The following is a 22,753-nucleotide window of genomic DNA, read 5'->3' as shown; positions in this document are numbered from 1 at the left end:
TAACTAAATACAGAGAAAATAAAATTACACGCTTAAGATAGTACGTTTTAAATCATTGCCTGTAATTATTTAACGTAGTTATTCAATTTAGAACATTTTGACAAATAATATGCACACAACATTTTAACAACACCTGGGATGTATTTCACAACTGGAAGGAGAGAGAGAGGCCGAACAATTAAAAAAAGTATTGATTTTCCGAGTTCCTTATACAGTACTAGCACAGTCTAGTATATACAGTCACGAAGCTCAATACGTAGTAAATACGCATCCATAGATAGTTGCTAACCACTAGGATCGCTACTATAGCCTCACTACAGACAATGCGAAATAATACATGCACAGCCTATTGTTCCTAGTACCCTCATAAACTCAAGCTTCGTGACAGTATATACTAGACTGTGGTACTAGCTACAAACAGTGCTGAGACCCATAGAACTAATTCCCCGCCACCATGATTGACCTAAATGGAATAGGCAACATTTTACGTGCATTAGAAAAAACCTAGTGAACAGGCAAATTCAAGGCTTTTTTTAAGTATATGTACCTACAGTCGCGGACATAAATATTGGAACAGAGGGTTTTGACATTGAGTTATGCTTATATTTACTAGAGATTGAGAGGTATTGGTTTGTTTTATTATGAAGTGTATTCTTCACTGCCTGTTGTACACTAATCTAAAAGGATATTCTAAAACTCCTTTCATATAGAACAGGAAATTATCCTTTTTCACATGATTGCTTTCTGTGGACGAAAGTGTTGGAACGCACCCCTCGAATTAACACACAAAGTATTTGTTAGGTGTCGTATTGTTCAGTACGTATTCTTCTCTTCATAGAGACAAAGAGTGCTTCGTCATTACTCGATCAGTAACGAATACAGTGAAATGGAAAGGACTGGAGACCAGCCCTGAAATTAGAAATGTACTACTAAAGTTATTCAAACGGAGCAAAACTTATGCAGAAATCACAGAATCAGTACAAGGAAGTCGAACCACAGTGTTCAACATTGTTAAACGACACAAGAAGTTCAAGACGGTGCAGAATCAATCCAGAACTGGCAGACCATCGAAGCTAAGCCCAAGGGAAGAGGAAAATAGTGCATCAAGTGAAGAAAACTCCAATGGTTTCTGCAGTGGAGATTGCAGCACAGTTGAAGAAAGATATAGATAAGGACGATCATGTTAGAACTGTGCGGAGGGTCCTAAATAAGGCTGAGTACAATGCTAGAATTCCCAGACGAAAACCATTTGTTTCTAAGGTAATCAAAAGCAACACTTGTACACTTGCTCAAAATGAAAATGGCCGGTCTACTGACCAGCGAAAATTTTCTAAGTCCCTTCGGGTGAGTGCGCAGTTCACTACCGTAAACCTACGTGCGCCGCTTTAGTTAACAAGGCTTTGATTTGGGCTACCTCCGCAGCATTCTTCGAATCTTCGTAGAGATTTTTTTGTTTTGTCCTTCCTTTTATTTTTATAACTCCTTTTAGTGTAATATAATCAAGTAATTTTGCTTATGTTAATTCATGTTACTTACAGATAATTACAAAATTGGTGAAAATGTGTGGTTATAATTCCAGGAAATCAGAATATATTTTGTCATCAGAATTATGGTTTTTCTTCTTGTTTACAATTACTGCGTTTAGGCCCTGATGATCACGGATTTAGATTAGTATAATAATCATATTCCCTGTAGCACAACTTGCAAATTAATTATTGCCAATTATTTAACCGTCAACATATTTACTGAATGTTACTGAGCCAACAGAGTGCAAAGCAGCAGGGATTAATAAAATAATTAACACAGCATTTTAATAGGAAAGCCCCTCATTGTCGTCTTTAGTGTTACTTCCATCTAGCGTCAAAAGTTTCTATTAACACAAAAAAATAATAAAGCGAAAAGTATTCTATGGATAAAAAAAATGACGAAAACCTGTTATATTTTCAGTACCAGTATGCATTAAAAAAATTTTTTTTATTAAAAAAAAAAAAAGAGTTTAACTCCCTTTAACACCACGAAGATTTGAACTTACAATCTCATGAACGTTTAGCCAACGCTCTACCAACTACGCTAAAAGTTTTATTGCACTCAGAATGGCATTGTAACGAGCAATGGTGGTACTCCACTTGAGAACCTGTTATACAGTACATATGCCCACGTGCATCAACGTCGGTTAGTGTAACCACTAGTTAAAATTGTCACTTAACCCCTGGTTAAGCATTTTTAGGGTGGGTCGACCTCGGTTACGACTTAAATAGGTTAACCACAGTAATCTCTAACCGGCCATATTCGAGCGGTTAAAGGAGATAACCAGTTATTAGTAGAGCAAGTAAAGCAAAATGGCGGCCAGAGCCACAGATGTTTATTTCGAAGACGATTATTATTGTACAGTACTTGAATTTTGGATAGAGCGTGAGTGTGAAGTTTCTTTAGTGGAAAGAGAGAATTCTTACGAGACAGAAAATTTCAGGAGGATGTCGTTTTTCAAAAATCTACAAATGGCTCACTTGAAATAACACAAAAACAGTCATATTTCTTCTATTGATCGGCTGCTTATATTACGATTCTATATAACTTATTTTCTATATTTTAAGAGGGAATACTTGAATATCTCTTTCTCTATGTCACTGGCTGAACAAAGAGAGGTTATGGATGGATCTTAGGATAATGAACAGTAACCTGGTGTAAATGAGGTGCTGGATCGTACACACATTCCTACTAATCTTCTCCATCCTTTTCCTTCATGGATATTCCATCTTTTTTATATAATATATTTAAATATAGTAAGTAAGTCTATCGATACTTTAACCTTTTATTGGAATATAATCATTTTTACATTCAATGTTCTATTTTGTACGATTTTAACCTAACAGCACTGAAAAACAAAGAAATGCAACTCGCAAATATAACAGCGCCCAAAGGCAAACAAATGCAACGCGAAAATGTAGGACACGTTCATTTCGATGTAGAACGGAGTGAGCGCAGTCGTTTTTAGACGTTGACTATTATCTTTGCAGCGGTATGGATGCTTTCCTTTTGTCATTTTGTAGAAACAGTGTACCATCATAGACTTTACTCTGGTTAAATGAGGTGTCAGTTAACCATGTTTAAGTAATCGGTGATTATGAATGACGCACAGAAATTACATTTTAACCACCGTTACTGTTTAACCGTCGTTTCGTAATCTATGATTACTGCGTTTTTAACCGATGTTGATGCACTTCGCCAATAGTGTTTGTGTTACAATATTCATGCCCACGTGCATCAACGTCGGTTAGTGTAACCATCGGTTAAAATTGTGACCTAATCCCCGATTAAGCATTTTTACGGTGGATCGACCTCGGTTACGACTTAAATAGGAAGTTAACCACAGTAATCTCTAACCGGCCAAATATGAGCGGTTAAAGGAGATAACCAGCGATTAGTAGAGCAAGTAAAGCAAAATGGCGGCCATAACCACAGGTGATTATTTCGAAGACGATTATTATTGTGCAGTACTTGAATTACTTGGATAGAGCGTGAGCGTGAAGGTTCTTTAGTGGAAAGAGAGAATTCTTGCGAGCAATTAGGTGACAGAAAATTTCAGGAGGGATTTCGTTTATCAACATCTACAAATGGATCAATTGAAATAACACAAGAACAATCATATTTCTCCTACGGATCGGCTATTTATATTACGATTCTATGTAACTATTATTTTCTGTATTTTAAGAGGGAATACTCGAATACCAGTATCTCTTTCTCTATGTCACTGGCTGAACAAAGAGAGGTTATGGATGGATCTTAGGATAATGCACAATTCCCTGGTGTAGTCCAAGATCGTACACACATTCCTACCAATTTTCTGCATCCTTTTCCTTTATGGATATTCCATCTTTTTTTATATAATAGGCCTACATTTAAATCTAGTAATTAAGTCTATCGATACTTCAACCTAACATTGGGATATAATCATTTTTGGATTCAATTTTCCATTTTGTACGATTTTAACCTAAAAGTACTGAAAAACAAAGAAATGGAACTCACAAATATAACAGCGCCCAAAGGCAAACAAATGCACCGCGAAAATGTAGGATACGTTCATTTCGATGTAGAACATAGTGAGCGCAGTCGTTTTTAGACGTTGACTATTATCTTTGCAGCGGTATGGATGCTTTCCTTTAGTCATTTTGTAGAAACAATGTACCATCATAGACTTTACTCTGGTTAAATGAAGTGTCAGCTAGCCATGTTTTAGTAATCGGTGATTATGAATGGTGCACATAAATTACATTTTAACCACGGCTACTGTTTAACCATCATTTCGTAATCTATGATTACTGCGTTTTTAATCAATGTTGATGCACTTCGCCATCACTGTTAAACACTCTCAACGATCTGTCTGCTTTAAATCTCGTATATGAATTTTCTCGGAAGATTTTAGTGATTAATAGTTGTGTTCCCCATTATAACTACTAGAAGAATATAAGCAATCTTTTGAATAAAGTCTGGCTGTCCCGAGTGCTCACGGAAATACCCGATTCGAACTTAGTCTCTCAGACGCCGGCCACTTTCATTTTGACCAAGTGTACTTTCATCAGACCATAAAACTTTATACCAAAAATCAGCAATTTTGTTTATGTATTCATTTGCAAAATGAAAGCAGTTTTAACGAGAAAAAAGTGGAATATACATATTATTTTCTACACCATGGCCGGTGTATACATGATGAAAGATTTCAAGGCATCTTATATAAGTTCCGTCAATGTACAGATTTCACAATAAAATTACTTAAATAAAAAGGGTTTACTTCTGTTAGTTAAAAGAACTCTAAAGTCTTCTTGTGCAAACTTAAGATCATGAATAGTAGTACTCGGTCATTTAGATCTCGTTTTCAGGTAAGAACAGCAAGAAATTTAGTTGTATACTTGGATGACCCGGGGAGGAATTGGTTCTACATTTATCAACTTATGATCAACAGCAAGGAAACTGAATTCACCTCCGCGAACCATCCAAAATCCGTGAACCACAATGCGGAAACCATTGCTCTAAATACTCAAACCGTTCCCTAAAATGGATCACTCACCTATCGAAATACTCGTATTTACCACTCTCCTTCCTTTAATATGTTTCCTTTCTTTAATATGAGAGTAACGAAATTTAAAGTTATATTAGATGTAATGCGTTCCCAGTCTCATTTATCTAGTCGTAAATATTGATCAACGCCTTAATAATTTAAGAGATTTTACATTATTCTTATAATGGGCCTATTACACTGTAATTTCAAGTTAAGATTCAGAATAAAGTAACAATTCTTCCGGAAACCACGCTATGATTATATTTCACTAACTGAAAGAGAATAAAGTCCCAACAGCGAAAATAATACATTAACCAAGTGATGAATGCTATGCAAATTTGTAGCGTAACAATGGAACATTACACTCTACAGATATACTGTGGGATACATTTGATAAAAAAATTCAGTGAAGGGCAATCATACTTCCTTGGTTGCAATACTGTATAATAACTTATTATGTTGTTACCACTGAAAACGCCACAGTAGAATATAAGTTGGTTGTACAGTATGTGCCGATAGACACTGTACACTGCACACTGTACAGACATAGGGGAAAATTTTGTCCTCGAAAAATAAGCTTTCTTTCTAACAGAAATAATATACGGGGAAATACATTATGTATTTATTTACAAATTCATTATAGAGATTTACTTGGCGAACATCAAAACGGTTTTAGAAAGGGACGATCCTGTGCTGAAGGATATTTTACATTAAAGCTTTTCATTGAAAAACACAAGGAATTTAACAAAGAATTACACATAAGTTTTCATAGATTTCAAAAAGGCATTTGATAGAGTTGGCCGAATACTTTCACAAATTTTAGCTGATGACACCCCAAATCAAATTATAACTGCGATATATAACATATATAAAAACAATATAATATCAAAAAAACATTCAATCAGAATTCTCTATTTGGGAACCAATAAACTGCGATATATAACCTACAAAAATAATATATCAATAAACGTTCAATCAGAATTCTCTACTTGGGAACCAATAAACTGAGGTGTCCAACAAGGTTGCCCTCTATCACCCCGTCTAAAAATGCAACTAAGCCTGGTTTCAGACTTCTCTCAATATCTAAATTGACGTGTTTTTTGTTTAAATTGAATTCAATTTGAATAATTAGTTATTTAGACTGGGAAGTTTTGAAATGAAAGCCCGATGTTGCCATTTGACAGTGCATGGATCCATCACACTTCAAGGAAATATCACCCTAGATATTCTGTTATATGCAGATAAAGTCCTTTTTTGGCAATATCAAAGATGAATTGCAATACTCTACTCCCACCTAAATCTCGCAACAAAAACTTACAATATAGAAATTTCAACAAGAAAAACAAGAATTATGGTTTTTAAGAGTGAACAACCGGTGAAAAGATTTGCATCGATAATTTAATACTGGAGCAGGTCAACTTCTTCAGATATTTAGGTTACACCCTAACATACCTTGAAAGAATGTGATATTTCTACTAAAATCCAAAATTATAATAAATCTTTGAGAATCATTAACCAATTCTTTCCAGTCACAAAAGTCCAAAAACATACAAGACTTAAATTATATAACATTTTGGCACGATCATTTCTCAGCTATGTCAGTAAAGCCTGAACTATTCGACTCCAAGATGACCGATGATTGACAGCTGCAGAAACGAGATTTTTACGAAGAATGCTGGAACAATGACATTGCAGACGAATTATAAAGAACACCTATTGCACAATATCTACAACAATACAGACAAGACTAGCTTCAGCATGTGCAAAGAATGGAGTGCATCAGACTACCTAGACAGATGCTTCACTACACACCACGAGGTAAAAGACTTGCTGGAAGACCTCACAAGAGATGATTGGAGACCGTAACAGGCCACTAGGCCTACTACTACAAAGGATGATGACGTATTTCCCTATATACAGGGTGATTCACGAGGAAATGTAAAAAATTTGGGATGTGAATTCTGAAGTCATTCTGAGTCAAAAAGTTCATATGAATATAGGTCCGTTTTCGAACGGTTACTGAGATATGGCTCTTTGATTTCACAAAGACTTCTGGGATTCCATTGTACTAACTCGCATTTAGAGATAGATAAAGGACAAATTTAAAGTTTATATTCACGTATTCACCCAATAATCTAGATGTCGGGGTCGATGTTTTCGCACATTTTCAAAGGTACCTTTTTCTGCTTCAATGTAAGTTACTGTTGCGCTGGGGCATGAATCGCGCTTATCGCTCGGGAGAGTTGCTCGTGGCTGTTCTTTATGCGGCATGCAGCAACCAAAATACGGTCGATTAGCGCCTCTCTCGTTTCCACCTTCCTTTGGTATACCAAGTCTTTCATCCAACCCCATAGGCAGTAAATATTCTTCAATGTGATTATTTACAATTCTTATGGATTTATTAAATTTTCTCACTAATTTAAATCTACACTCACAATATGTTCTGTACTTAGAAAACGTATTTACTATTAACTAGTGATGTTCCACGGTGTACTTCATGCTTTAAAGTCTACCCTATATTTCAGATATGTTGGACTGTAGTAAGGAAAGCTAAGTGCTCAAATACCAGATATCATTCAGTAAGTGCAGCATCAGTCCAATCATTTGAGTACAAGGAACTGCGCATGGACTTCTCCATACGAAGTTCCTATGAGAATGGGAGTGATCGAGATTGGATGCCCTATAGTTTAGTAACAGTTTATTGGTAGTAGTTCATTGTTATACAGTATCCATTGTCACTTCCATCTTTGTCAGGTGAAGGATGTACTAGTAATTTTTCTTGTGAAGTTTGATACAAGCCGAAGTTCATATCCAGTATCACAATATTTTGTGAGAATTAAAATAGATTCTAGAAACAGGGAGTAGTCAATGCAAGATATGTGGAAATGAGATTAAAGGCCACGTGATAAGAATGAAGAAACAATTGACTAAGTGTTCCTTTACAAATGAAAATGATAGTGAAAGTGAAGTAACAGGTAAACTCTGATTGTCCGTATATTACATTTATGTATATCAATGAACTCTTTAAGTAGAATCTCGTATAAATTTTTATTTACTTACAAATGGTTTCATTGCCGCCCTCACATGAGCCCGCTATTATCCCTATCCTGAGCAAGATTAATCCAGTCCCTACCATCATATCCCACCTCCCTCAAATCAATTTTAATATTATCCTCCCATCTACGCCTCAGCCTACCCAAAGGTCTTTTTCCCTCTGGCCTCCCAACCAATACTTTCAGTCAGAAAATTCTAATATTTTACTTGCAATCATCTTGCCCTAAGGCCTAAACCTATTGAAAAAAATGACAATAATTCCTTTTGTTGTTATCAGGTCGATTTGTAAGCAGTTCGTCATCTGCAAAAGGGTCGATACTAAACTGTCACAAATGCCAGATCAGTCAGTTTCTCGTTAAGCAAAACACCAAATCCTAAATCATCTGGGAGTAACATTTCTTTGATTACTTATTTTATTCAGACCATCTTTATTATAAGAGGAATCTGTATCATCAAGTTGCTAGATTTATTTATGCCAATAATTCTTCATTCAAAACTACAGAACAACTCCACTTTATAAAATTAATATATAATTAAGCTTCGTCCAGGTTATTCTCTCCCCAATTAGGAAATAAATAAGCGGTACAGGCTGTTAATTTATTTAATTATGGTTTATTTAACGACGCTCGCAAATGCTGAGGTTATATCAGTGTCGCCAGTGTGCCGGAATTTTGGCTTGCAGGAGTTCTTTTACATGCCAGTAAATCTACTGAAATGAGTCTGTCGCATTTAAACACACTGAAGTGCCATCGAACTGGGCCAGGATCAAACCCGCAACCTCGATCATAGAAGGCCAGCACTATACTAACTACGCTACCAAGGCTGACTATAGGCTGTTAAATTCCATTTACGAAAAAGAAAATTGTGTAATACAGTTGAAAATTAAACTGTATGTATAACACTTGAAGGATGGTAGAATGTTCACAATAAGCCAAATGATATGTGTAACTATAACGATAAAAAAATGTATGGTTTGACACGTCTGGTAATCCATACACTGTTGATTATCTAGCTAAAGTAACAAGTACCATAGTTAAAAATTGTGAGACAGACACGAAGTGTAGGCTAAAGTGAAATCTGTTGTCACAGATAATACAGTAAATGTAATCGAAATACACCGAATCTTAGTATGAGAATTTTGATATTAAAATTCAATCAAGGATGTTCTGCATCTGTCCATTCTCTAAACTCTTCGAGTAGTGACCTTCAGATCGCAAATATTATAAAACATGTGATCAGTGTTTTGAAGTATTTTAGAAACAACAATTTTGCTAATGCCTGTTTGTATGAGGCTGGGTCTTCTAAACTAGTCCTTCCTAATAAGTTACGTAAAATACTATTGTGGACTGTCTCAACTGGCCTTAATATATTGAAGGTGTGTGAAGATAACTGTGAAGTGATTGATAAGAGTATCCAACAGCACTGCAATAAAATTTTGAAGAGATATGGAATGGAATGGAATTTAAGTGAGGGGGGCAAAGGATGGCCCGGCACTGCGACCTGTTGAGATCTACTGTGCTAACCCACGATATGGAATGAGTTGCGTGCCATAGATCCCCAACGCGCACCAACCCAACCACATGACTCCCTGACGACCGGTCCCTACAGCCAACAGAAATCCATATACTATTCCTGCTTCGGCAGATATGCTGAATACACATTGTTGCTGCTGAAATCCATTTCATAGCACTCACCAAAGTGTTACAGTAATGAAGGCTAATACTGTTACTGACCAGGCATATAGGAGAAAAATTAAAAAAACATATGACATGGCCATAACTCCATTACACTTTCTTCTGTATATGTAAGATCTCAAGGAAATAAATTGGACATTACTACAGAAGAAAAAAAAAAAAAGAGTTCTACCACAGTCTAGTCACGAAGCTTGAGTTGTTGAGGGTACTAGGAACAATAGACTGTGCAGGTACTATTTCGCATTGTCTGTAATGAGGCGATAGTAGCGATCCTAGTGGTTAGCAACTATCTATGGATGCATATTTACTACGTATTGAGCTTCGTGACTGTATATACTAGACTGTGGTTCTACTCCGGATTTTTCAAGAGATCACTAAGTATGCAGAAACTTCTTTGTTGATATTGATTGTAAAATCTGAAGCTAAATCACCACCGTTCTAAGAAGATCTCTTTGTACTAGAGGTGCGAGGAGTTACAGCATATGAAAACTGAAAGATTTACAATATAAAATAGAGTTGGTTAAATTTATTGACAAAGTGTTCCCTGTAATTGAAAGGTTATTAACAGCTCAAGCTTCCCCTGCTAGTGTTGAGAGCATGTTTTTACCTTTCAGAATACTACATTCTAAACTTAAAAACAGACTGGATAATATAGAGAAAGCATAAAAATTTGGTTTTCATATTTAAAGTGTTCAATAGTCAAACTAATTTGAATAGTTTTTAATTGAAGTTATATCAGTTTCAGTTCCACGACAACTCAACAGAGGTTAGAATATATCTTAAAAAACTGAGAAGGAAATACAAACATATGACCTATACATCTTGTTTTTTTTTTGGGGGGGGGGGGGCCTTATCTGTGATTTTAATGTAATTATATAAGCTTAATGTTACAAACCCATTACCCTACTGTTTCATTGCCAACTGTGTATTCTTAACATTGTCAATCGTACCTTGTTTAAACAAAAACACCTTGTTTAAACCAAAAGAAACTTTCCTTATAAAAAAAAATTCATTCCTGCCTTGTGAAATGCTTACTTCACACCGCTTAAATAAATTCTGAAACACATGTTGCAGCTCAACATGAACATTGAATATTTCACCAATGAAAAAATTCACACGAGATGATGATTGTAAAATGACCACAAATTACAAGCAGTTTATACAGTGGCACTGCTCTGTTCAAAATTCCAGTAGAATTGTTTGTCACAAATACCCAAAACTCGCAGAATGTTGACCGTGACAGTCCTAAAACATTCTTTTCGTCATCTCTGTAAGTTGATTGAAGAATATTTTACAAATATCCTTAATATAGGTTTCTGTGATCATGTTATAAAAATAATAGTGTTACTGCTACAATTATTTGTGCTAATCCAGCAAGAATGTCTTCAAGTCTTTCTTCTTCAATTTGTCTTGTTTAAAAAAATTCCTGTTTGTCACGTCCTGTTCACTGAAGTCCAACATGTGTGGCACAGTAACTCCAGGAAATTTTCCTGTGAATATAATTTAGAACTTCAAATAATTTCGTTTTCATGTATATACTCATATTACACATAAATATCATTGCTCCAATGAATTTCTTTCATCTTCCATACTAAAATACAAAAGACATGGTTCCAGCCCTCTTGATGTGCAAACTCTCAGAACAGCTGGTATTGGAGTTCCGAAAAACTACCGTTCATGTGTTGTTGGAAAAACCACTACATGATACGAAAGTTGAGAATATGGTGCACTGTATCTGAAATGAGAATTGTTGGTTTTATTTCTATGAAAACACAATAAATTCAGAGCAGTACAGGAAAAACATACTGACCTCATTTTTTTCAAAAACTGAGATTGCAAAGAGACAAATGCACACTTCATGCAGGATAATACCACTGCTCACACTGCCCAATTGCAGACATGGACCCCTAATTTAAATCCCTGTGACTTTTATTTATAGGTAAAATTAAAAGATAAGGTGTATGAAAACAATCTTCATACACTCTCGAGGGCTTAAAAACAATATCCAGTGAGAAAGTGATAACATTTCACAAGAACAACTCCATATTTTCAGTAATGTTTTCTGAAGGACTGAGGTGTACCTGCAAGCAGAGGGTTGACATTTCAAGTACCTAATGTAAGATAAGATAAGTTATGTTGTATGATTTCTAACCGCAAACTTGGCACAAGTTACCCTGCTGTAACATACAATGGTTGTGCGGGCTGTGGGGTCCAATTACACTCCTAATGGAAGACCTTTCATTTCAATTTGCAGTAGATTTAATGGTTTTGTTTCAGAAGTCCTCAACTGTCAACATTTACATCCCATGCATACTCCCTACATGACCTGATGGCTGATAAAATTGGAATAGAGACAAAATTATTCCAACAATCTAACAGAAAAATCCATAGGCCTATAAAGATAATAGACACATGAATAAATAGGCAGTGTGCCAAAAATCATTCTTCCTGTCATCATCATCATCATCATCATCATCATCATCATCAGTAAACGTTTCCCCTCAGTTGTGGGTCATTTTAGAACATAGCCTCCTCCACAAAGTCCTGGCTGCCACAATTCCTGCTCTTGAATTCTTTCCCAATCATGGCCTCTCTCTTTTAAATCTACGCATACTTAATTTAACCATCTAGTCAGGGGTCTTCCTAATCTTCTTACACCTTTGACTTTCATTTCCAATGTCCTTCTTGGTATTCTTCTTTCATTCATCCTTTTCAAATGACTGAATCATTTTAATCTCATTTTCACTATTGTATCTTTTAATTTTTCAACTCCAGCAGTCTGTCTAATAACTTCATTTCTGATTTTGTCCCGTCTTGTTTTCTTTCCTATGCTTCATAAAAATTTCATTTCTCTTTCCTGGATTCTACTTCTTAGTCATGATCCAGGTCTTAGCACCGTACACAACTATAAGCATGTAATAACATTTATACATCATGGTTTTGATTTCTTTTGACATCTTCCAATTCCACAAAATATGTTTTACTGTGTTATAAATTTTACCACCCAGTCCAATCCTATTAGTGATTTCTTGTTGAATTTTTCTTGTGTATGAAATCCTGCTTCCCAAATAATCTAGCCTACTTCAACTTCTTTTAAAATGTGATTTCTGATCTTAAAGTAATCACTACGTGACTGTCCTCTTCCAATTCTCATCACTAGAGACGTGAATTCTATGCAAATGCATGTTTTTTATAGGAACATAGGACATAGCTCAAACTTAGTACTTATCCATTTCATTACTTTCCATTTCCAAATATGTGTACTTTTTCCGTGCATATTTGCATGTTTCGGCCGTTTTGGGGATAAACACATTCATAATGCATATTTAAGCAATCTTGAGCTCAATTATGCGTATTATATACATTATATTCAGTTTAAATGCACATTTTAATGGTTTTGAGTGGACACCTCAGTTTCTCGATTTTTATGTCCGTTATTTTAGCTTAAGGAATCAGGATGGAGGAAAAAAAAATAATAACAGAAAAAGGTTCGTTCAAGTTTGTACCCATAACTTCTTTTGATGTAGAGAAGTCATTCTCTGCCTACAAAAACATATTGACTGACAAGCACAGGAACCTCACAGAAACCAATTTAGAAATGTTGTTAGTTGTTAACTGTGCAAAAAAAGGTGAGGTAAAATAATAAATTTGGAACAAAAATGAAAATGCATATTTTAATGTATTTTTCCTTGATCGTGCATATTTCATACTTTGATAGCACATGAATGCATCCATATTTTTTTAATTTTATAGTGCATGAAATTCTCGTCTCTACTCATCACTAAACACTTCCCACGATTTAGATGTAGGCCATATTTCTCTAATTTTCCATGCCATTCTTAAAGTTTTTGGAATATGTTGTTGTTTTCTAATGCCAGGCGTTTGGCAATAAAGTCATTTGACCTCTTGCACTCCAATATTTTTTTTTTTTCCTGTATCAGACATAAAAACGTGTTTTTGTGAAAATATCAAAATAAATTTCTTTCTACAATTTTAACAAAGACAATGGAAAAACTATTCTAATGTGGCATAATTTATAAAATTTATAACTTGGTATTCCTATTTCCTTCCATCACTAAATGATTTCTCATAGCAAAAATCTTCATCAAATCAGCTTTATTAACTTCCCCTAAATGCTTGTTATGCGCAAAGAAAGAGATATGATCATGGAACACCTGACAAGTTACGAATCTCTCGAGATTTTAATGGATCTTACATCCACATTTATGGCAACAGGCCATGACTGGCTAACACCTGCATAGAATCGGAATATGTTGTTGTTTTCTAATGCCAGGCATTTGACAATAAAGTCATTTGACCTCTTGCACTCCAATATTTTTCAAAGATATTATCAAGTGAAAATGGCAAGTTGTAACCGATTTAAGTGAACGCCATATTTTAATGTTTTGGTGGCTACTTCATTCACACACAACTCCCAGAATTTCTGGAGGACCACACCTGCTGTTGGTCGACGGGTCCATTGGACCTAGCTGGGACATCTTGTTGATCACCAGCTTTCCCTCCTTAAGCCACTGGAGGACGATTTTAGTGCCATAGCAGGTCAGCACTGGGAACAGAAAAGTAGAAAGAAGAGGAAGGAAAGTGAAATGAATCCCTAGGCCTCGAATGCTCTAATGCTGTCGGGGTCGAAGAAAGTAAGAGTTCAGTCAGAGGACTGGATAGGAACGGGTAAAGAGGGAATTAGGTATTGAATAGAGAAAAATTATACCAAATTCATTCATTAACTCATCAAGCTGACCAGTGCTAATTGATGAGTAGCCCCTCCCTTTAGTTCAGCTTGTAAAATTATGCTTACTAACAGCTGCACCACGGGAAGGTAGGGATGGGACATTAGGTATTTGTCCAGGTTGGTTCCTTAAGGCCTTCAATGGGAAGGATTAATGGCTCTCCCCCCTGTATCCGACAGATACCCTTTTGCAGCCAGAATTGGAATATATCAGTCCCTTAACTGCCCATTGCGCAACTCAAACCAAGAAATGGATTCGGAACACCTCAAAATCTGTGCTTCAGTAGCTGACCATGACAATACCTTTGAAAAATACTGGAGTGCAAGAGGTCAAATGACTTCACTGTCAAACGCCTGGCATTAGAAAACAACAAAATCCACATATTGAGAAGAAAGAACGAAGATAACTTCATTGTTAAATCCTGAGCATTAGACATACACACACACATTGATAGAGTAGTTTTCTCATTCAGAATTCGAATTCTATGAACAATTCTGTCAAATATCACAATTATAATTAAATCATAAAGTAAACTCATGCATTCCTAAACAAGGAACTGACAACTTGTTTCGAAATAATGAGTACAGTACAGCAATTCATATGACGCAATTACTGTACCAAAATGTTTACAACATAGGCTATGTTTGTGTGTAGTAATGATAGGAACTAGTTATGACCTCAATCTTCAGCATAATTTTCACACTTGTCATAATTTTTCTTATGCAGAATAACGATAATATTTGCTTTCTATAGTTTGTGTTAAATTTCCAGCCTTATTTGCACATTAATTCTTTCTCTAAATAACATCTGACAAACAACCGTTCATTACATAAATTAGCGTAACTGTAAATGCATATAAAACATCCAGATAACACACAACTCTCCCCATATATTATGTTTGTGTTTTTCAATGTCATATGTTTGTAGTTTAAGGCCATTAATTGTTTGCATCCAAATATAAAGCTAACAGATCTTTGCCACCTCTAGTTATACTTTCACATGTTGAAAGGTGATTCTTGTGTATAATGTGTAAATTTTCTAACAAAGATTTTATAAAGCTGAACCCAAAATTCATATACTTCATAATTAGCTTATTTAATATGACAGTTATGCCATAATAAAGTTGCTAGTACTTCTTTGTTTGGTTTGTATACATTTCAGTAAATGTGTGGACTTTTACATGTTTGTGCCTGATGATGTTCTTGTGAGATGTTTGTTAGATGTTAATGGCAGTCTTTTGCTGGTTTCCAACCCCCCTTTTTGTGTTCACTGGTCTCTAATTTCATTCCCTGAAAGTCTTGTATGTACAAAGAAGCCCATAGGACACCTATGTGTGTTTGTGTGTATATAGTTCCTTCAAATGAAGCACAGTCTCAAACTTTTAACATTCTGCCAGAACATGCAAGCCTATACAAATCCTGTGTATATGCCACAGGGGTGGAAAATGAAAATGACCATTTCATACAGGGAATACTGGTACAAAGGAGGTAATTCATCCAGGAAAATTCACAAGGAAAATTGGCCCAGGATTATTTATACAGTGAGAACTGAACCAATAATGACATTCTTGTGCAATACTCATCCAAATATTTGTGCAAACATTACATTAAATGTAACTGTAATAGCCACAATCTGACACAATCACTGTATGTGACGAGCGTCCATTCCTAAATAAATGTCTTGTATAAATTTTTCTTTGACAAATTTTCTTTGGATATATCTTCACGTGTGTGAATAGACTAAAGTTGAAATTATCTTTAGGTGAATATTGCTTGGGCGAAAGTTCCTAGAACCAATGACAAATCATAACTGTAGGGGGAGAAGTTTCAGTGTCTCCCATCTGAATTGTCGCAGGGTTGTGACCACAGCATTTTCAACATGGGCCAAACATTGTCATGAAGAAGAACAGTTCCCTGCTTGGCCCTAATGGCTGTTTGAAGAGCATGCAGTGACTCGTAGTAACAGGTAGCATTCATGACGCCAGCTAGTTCCAGCCACTCCAGCAGAAGATCCTTCATGTGGAATCAAATCAGGTGTTGCAATCCATGTGCTTGGCTTCGTGTTTGCTGGTAAGATGTCGTGGTATCCACTATAAACAAATCTTGTGGTAACTCAAGATGTTTGTGTAGTATGGTATGAATGGAATCAACAATGATGTGGAGTGTAAGAGCAATTTCCCGTACCATATTGTTCACTGTTTCAATGTTGTGGTCGGTAATGAACTAATGACATGTGCTTGGTCAGCTATCTCCACATGCCCACACCTAAATTCTTTGCACCTTCTCTTGAAACACACTTTACCTTACTCAATCTGCATATACCACCAGATATCCAATGAATATGTGGCTTCCTTGCATAGGAACTGAACAACAGCCCACGGCGTCAGCTTGGATGTATCCACATGTAACCTTGTTTCACTTTCAATGCTTCTGTTCTTACCACACATATCAAGGACTCTGAATGACTTCCACACTAACATAACAGTACCTACACAAATATCAACCTGTGCAGAGTTGCTAAAATCTCTCACAATAGGCCTATCGATAATGTTGCCATGCAAGTCTATGTTTCATTTGAAGGAGTCAGATATGTGTGTATATTTGTGTGCACATGTACAAGCACATAAATAAAATTTAGTTCACCATATACTGCAAATCTTTCCCAGAATTGTGTCAAAACTACTGAAGATGAAAGATCTTCATTCTGTAATTCGTTTTAATTCTTCCATGATAGGTTCATTTTGTATACAGTACATACGAGGCGCGTCCATAAAGTAACTTTCCCACTCATCCCACAGCTAGCAAACCGTAAGTTGCGTGAAGCGACTGCGTGTACGTGATAGAGTAATGTCCTGGCATGGCGCATGTGCTAGTGGAACTTCCCGAGTGCTCTCAGTAGCTTCGTGGCATTGGTTGAAGATGGACACTCCTATTCCAGCTCTCGCCGCGTGTGAAGTGCGATCAGTGATAAAGTTTTTGAATGCATAGGGCACAGCGCCGATTGAAATTTATCGTCAGCTGTGCCAGGTCTATGGGCCTAACGTCATGAGCAATTAGATGGTGCGTTGCTGCAGTAGACAATTTTCAGCAGGACGCCAAAATGTGCATGACAAGGAGCACAGTGGAAGGCCAACCATCATCACAGACGACCTTGTGGAGCAACGCACCATATGCTTGCTCATGACGTTAGCCCCACAGACCTGGCACAGCTGACGATAAATTTCAATCGGAGCTATGCCCTGCGCATTCAAAAACTTTAACACTGACCGCACTTCATACGCAGCAGAAGCTGGAATAGGAGTGTCCATCTTTAACCAATGCCACGAAGCTACTGAGAGCACTCGGGAAGTTCCACTAGCGCATGCACCATGCCAGGTCATTATTATGTACACACAGTCACTTCGTGCAACATATGGTTTGCTAGCTGTGGGACAAGTGGGAAAGCTACTTCATGGACACGCCTCGTACACAATACTTCCACGACTATACATGGTACTTACCAAAATTATCTCAATGTCCAAATTTTCAAAATCAAACAGTCTGGGTATGAAGTAATCAGTGACTTCAAAGATACGGGATTACTGAAGAATACGATACAACTGCATAGCAACCAAATGATGACAAGGCAAAGATGGCAATGATGGCAATAATATTCCTACCAACAGAACATTCTACAGGACTGCATGGTTGATTTTGAATGAAGATATTTCAAAGACAAAAATTAACACTTTGTATTGTAAAATACAGAAGAGCCCTACTTCTGAACTATAGAACAGAATACGAGAAAATATACATTTTAAAAACATACTATGAAAATACTGTACACTATAATTCCCAAATGAACAACAGAATACAATACAAAAAAAACATAGGCCTATATTTTAAAAACATATTGTTGTTTGTTTAGTAAACTGTCCAAAGACGGCGCTGACCTCACAAATGATACCAAAAAGCACCACTTATGAGAAAACTAGACCAGGAGATAACAGGGGTGGCCAGTTCCTTTCCCGTTCCATTGCATACATCGCCGACTAGCTACATAAAAACATACTGTAAAATACAATGCAGCCTTACAACTGAACTGTAGAATAAAATATGAAGAGCGCACATTTTAAAATTGTAGTAGTAGACCTATCATATAATACAGTAGAGTCCTACTGCTCCACTGTGGAATATAATACAATAAAATACAGCAGAGCCCAGAAAAAATGTAAATTTAAAAAACACAGTATTGTGAGAGACAGCTTAGAGCCCTACCACTAAAATGAAGACTACAAACCAAAGCATACTAGTCTATGTAGGCATGGTACTAAAGAACATGAATACTATTATAAAAAACACAAAACAGTCTCCTGATCAAACTCTAGGCAGGCACCTGTGTCACTGACAGCGGGATCTCATCTTGCCACTTTATATCTTCATCAAACCCTACCTAACCCCGTCAGTGATGTGGAACCATTGTCACGGACACCACAATGCCGAAGAAGGCTTACTAAAAAATTATCATTACAAAACACCTCTCAAGACATCACAAACCACACGACAAATTACAAATTATGTCATTGCCATTAACGACACACTACTGCCAACATTAAGATAAAACACATCAGAAAACAAACCAAAGCTGGCACTGATTATTGATGTCATAATCAACGTAGTAAACATAATTTAACAAAAGAAAATCAACACAGAAAATACTTCCATATTGATTCTACTGTAAACCCAAAAAGGGCGCGCTTCCATACAAAGGCAGTGGCATTTCTCTAAGATTAGAGCCCAGTTTAGGTAGGCTATGTGTGTGTATTAATCGAAAATTAGGGGCTAGAAAATATTGAGAATAGGACGGATGTTTATATGACATTTTTTTTCGATTAATACACACACACCTAAACTGGGCTCTAACATTAGAAAAATGCCGCTGCCCCTGTACGGAAGCACGCCCATGATTTTTTTCCACTGTTAAGAATAGGCCTACAATATCCATAATTATCTTCGCCATCAGTGTCTTGGTCATCACCGATAAAACCGATTTCATGTTCATATCATAATGGTACAAAAGTACCCTACTCCATACTCAACAGACAGTCTTGGAGAAAGATTTCTCCTCCTTACAGATGTTCACATCCTTTCAATATGAAACACAATGAAGGTCAGGTAAACATAGTTGTTAACAGTATAACCAAGTTTTTACACGATTGGTACTCTCACTGCAGAATAATAATTCACAGTACCTATAAACATTTTCAAGTGCACAGATATCACCTTTTCCTTTTCTTTTTCTTCCTTCCCTTTTTTCTTTCAGTTATAAGATGGTTTATGGAAAAATATGCGGTGAAATAATAATTTGTAAATCTGTCATTACTTGCAATTAGGCTATACAGTATAATCCTTTTATCAGAAATATTAACATTTCTTACACAGGTTCATAGGAGCAATCAAAACATTTACTTACCAGCACTAGGCTAAACATCAATAAACTAGGTAATACACTTATAATTTCTATTTCAATAACAGTGAACTAATAACATGAGGCACTATATAGACCTAACAACAACAAAGCAAGCTAGCCTATTAATAAAGAAAAAGAAAGGAATTCAGAACTACTAATACCTAATTTTCACTATGTAAGTACACCTAGGTAGCAATTATGGAGTCTAATAAATCAACAACCTCATAAATAATGTAAATATGACATAGGTAGGCTATTCGCGTTTTTTGGCATATTAAGATCAAACTTGAACCAATCTTTACTGACACACTTCAGATCTAAACCTAAATTTAGAAATTAATACTGCTGCAACATGAAAGATCATACGGTTATGCAGCCTACAAGGTTTCATGGTGAAGTTCTAGTAATACGCATTATGGAGTTTCACATGTGAAAAAAAATAATAATAATAGAGTCAATATGATCTCTAATAAATTACCTAAATTATGTAAGTTGCCTAAAATGGGAGTGACTCTGGAATATTTTTCTTGGATTTCTGTTGACAGAAGATTACAAAGACATATGTCAAATTCAATTATCACCACTCTATTAATGAAACTTCACATTGGCCCTTACCACTTCAGTCATTAACGTTAAGCAAAAAAGCACTGAAATGTTACTATTTCTTGTTATTTTGTATTTCACTATCACAGTTATGCCTAAACACTATGACAATGACATAATCTTTGTTACTAATCTGGTATTTCACTTACAATAGGCCTACCTACTGAACAAAATGTAAGATATTACAATATCAGTAATTCTAAAATTTTTCTCATATAATGCTCTCCCTAAGTTATGTAGGCCTACAGAAGCTGTCATAACGTCTGTATGAGCAAAGCAAATTCGAGAATTAGTTACTATATAGCACAGAGAAGAAGAGCAGTGAACTTACATATTAAGCATAGCCTAACTTTTCTTTTTCTTACAAGATTAGACTATAAACGACTACATCATTACGTTCTAGAAGTGAATTTCAGTCTTATAGTACCTTATTCTGCAAGTCTACATTCCAATTAATTACTGCAGTCATATTTTCTCAGAGTGCACTTAATCATGTAATAGGTCAATTGGCATTATAACCTCAAATACATGTTCCTTATCACTGAAATAAAACATTTTTACACAAGTGAACATAACGTACATATTACCTCTACCACCACCTAGTTTACAAACAGCTACAATTCATTTAGGAACATAAGTGAAAAGTTCATTGTTTACAAAACAAAAACTTAACCCAATTGACGTAAAACTAAATTAAACATCATTACTCACCTCATTGAAGGCCATACTTCCACTATCCAAATAGCACAATTGAAAAACTGATCAATTAAATTGCTGCAGGTGGTATTATTGTCTTATGGAATGTTTACACATGAATAACCACTTCTACATGTATGTTCACTAGTATACTTTAAACATAAGCAATTTCCCAAGTAACGCACATTTTTATCTGTTGAATGTTGTCTTTCTACCACAGAAATTACGCAGCTTAAACACACGACGTCTGAAATCTTGACATTCCTCAGGTGGGATAATAGGCCCAACTCAGGTTCTTCTCAACGTAAACTATAATGCAAACAAAAATCAAGACATAAACGTAAACGTATAACCCCCTTCATTACAAGTACATAAATAACATTTCGTTGTGACGTATACGTATTATCATGTACGCATGAACGTCCAAGTCCTACAGTATTTGTTTCCACATCAAGAAATTAACCACACATAACAGCGCCATTTTGATATGATGTCACAACGAACCAACATACGATGATTCCATACGGAAGAAATACCGCTTCAAAATATAGTTCGTCAATTTGCTTAATAAAATACAACGAAGATTAAAGTTTATTGCAAAATGAAAACAAATTGTGCAATATAAATATGTTATGTCTAATGGCATGAATTCATATTAACTTTGAAATACGCTGTCTTGAAAGTGAATACCAGAGCAATATAATCCATCCGCGATTAAAGGCCTTCCACGTTCTATTCCACACAACCAGCTTTCTTTCCATTGAACAGTAAACACTAATTTTATAGATATGGATATATAGATTGGAAAATGGAATAATTTTCATATTAATTTCAATTTACACTAAAATATTTGTCACAGTTACTAATAGGACACAGTAACTACATTTTAGGATCGGTAATAGTACGACCCGGTAAGTTTGATCCGATCAGCGCCGTCAAATTAGCACACCGGATACGGAAGTGAATGTATCTATCACTTCACTGGTTCGTCGAGACGACGCACCATACAAAAACATTCCTTCAAAGAGTTGCGTACATTTTTAAACGGAAAATGAGTGGGCAGATACTTAATTTCGCTTGTTTTCGTTACAGTTTCTACCACTACACTGCAATAAAATTATGTAGTTTTGCTTCTATTTTGTGATTAGCCATATGAATTTTAAAAGTTAATTCAATATTATGAAATCGGATTAGTATTACAACACATTATTCTTACAATTCCTCGCAGAGAGACTTGAGAACCACATGAGTTGAAATGACAAACTATCTGTACCTACGACGGCTTACTTAATTTTCTTGTTGATACATAAGTTGAATTTTACAAATATGCGTTTCTCTAACATCTTCGCAAAATATTTAGCCCTACTATTCCTTTATTAAAGGCATGCCAGAAATGAGACACTGAAATGTGCAGTAGAATACTAAGCACGTGGTTTTACTTTCCTGCACAGAAT

The 22,753-nt window shown here is 35.7% G+C and overlaps 1 protein-coding gene across 1 annotated transcript in view; it reads right to left on the bottom strand.

Moving 5' to 3' along the window:
* Nucleotides 1-21,851, bottom strand: part of GckIII (Germinal centre kinase III) — a 331,425-nt gene extending 309,574 nt beyond the window's left edge. Inside the window, exon 1 of the mRNA XM_069828215.1 lies at nucleotides 21,315-21,851. Within this exon, the coding sequence (XP_069684316.1) occupies nucleotides 21,315-21,329 (15 nt within the window). The 5' untranslated portion in view covers nucleotides 21,330-21,851. The remainder of the gene's footprint in view (nucleotides 1-21,314) is intronic.
* Nucleotides 21,852-22,753: the final 902 nt, after the last annotated feature.

The sequence above is a fragment of the Periplaneta americana genome, chromosome 6, assembly GCF_040183065.1.
Source record: "Periplaneta americana isolate PAMFEO1 chromosome 6, P.americana_PAMFEO1_priV1, whole genome shotgun sequence".
NCBI lineage: Eukaryota > Metazoa > Arthropoda > Insecta > Blattodea > Blattidae > Periplaneta > Periplaneta americana.
The sequence above is the reverse complement of the archived record's forward strand: the minus strand, read 5'-3'. Positions and strand labels throughout refer to the sequence as shown.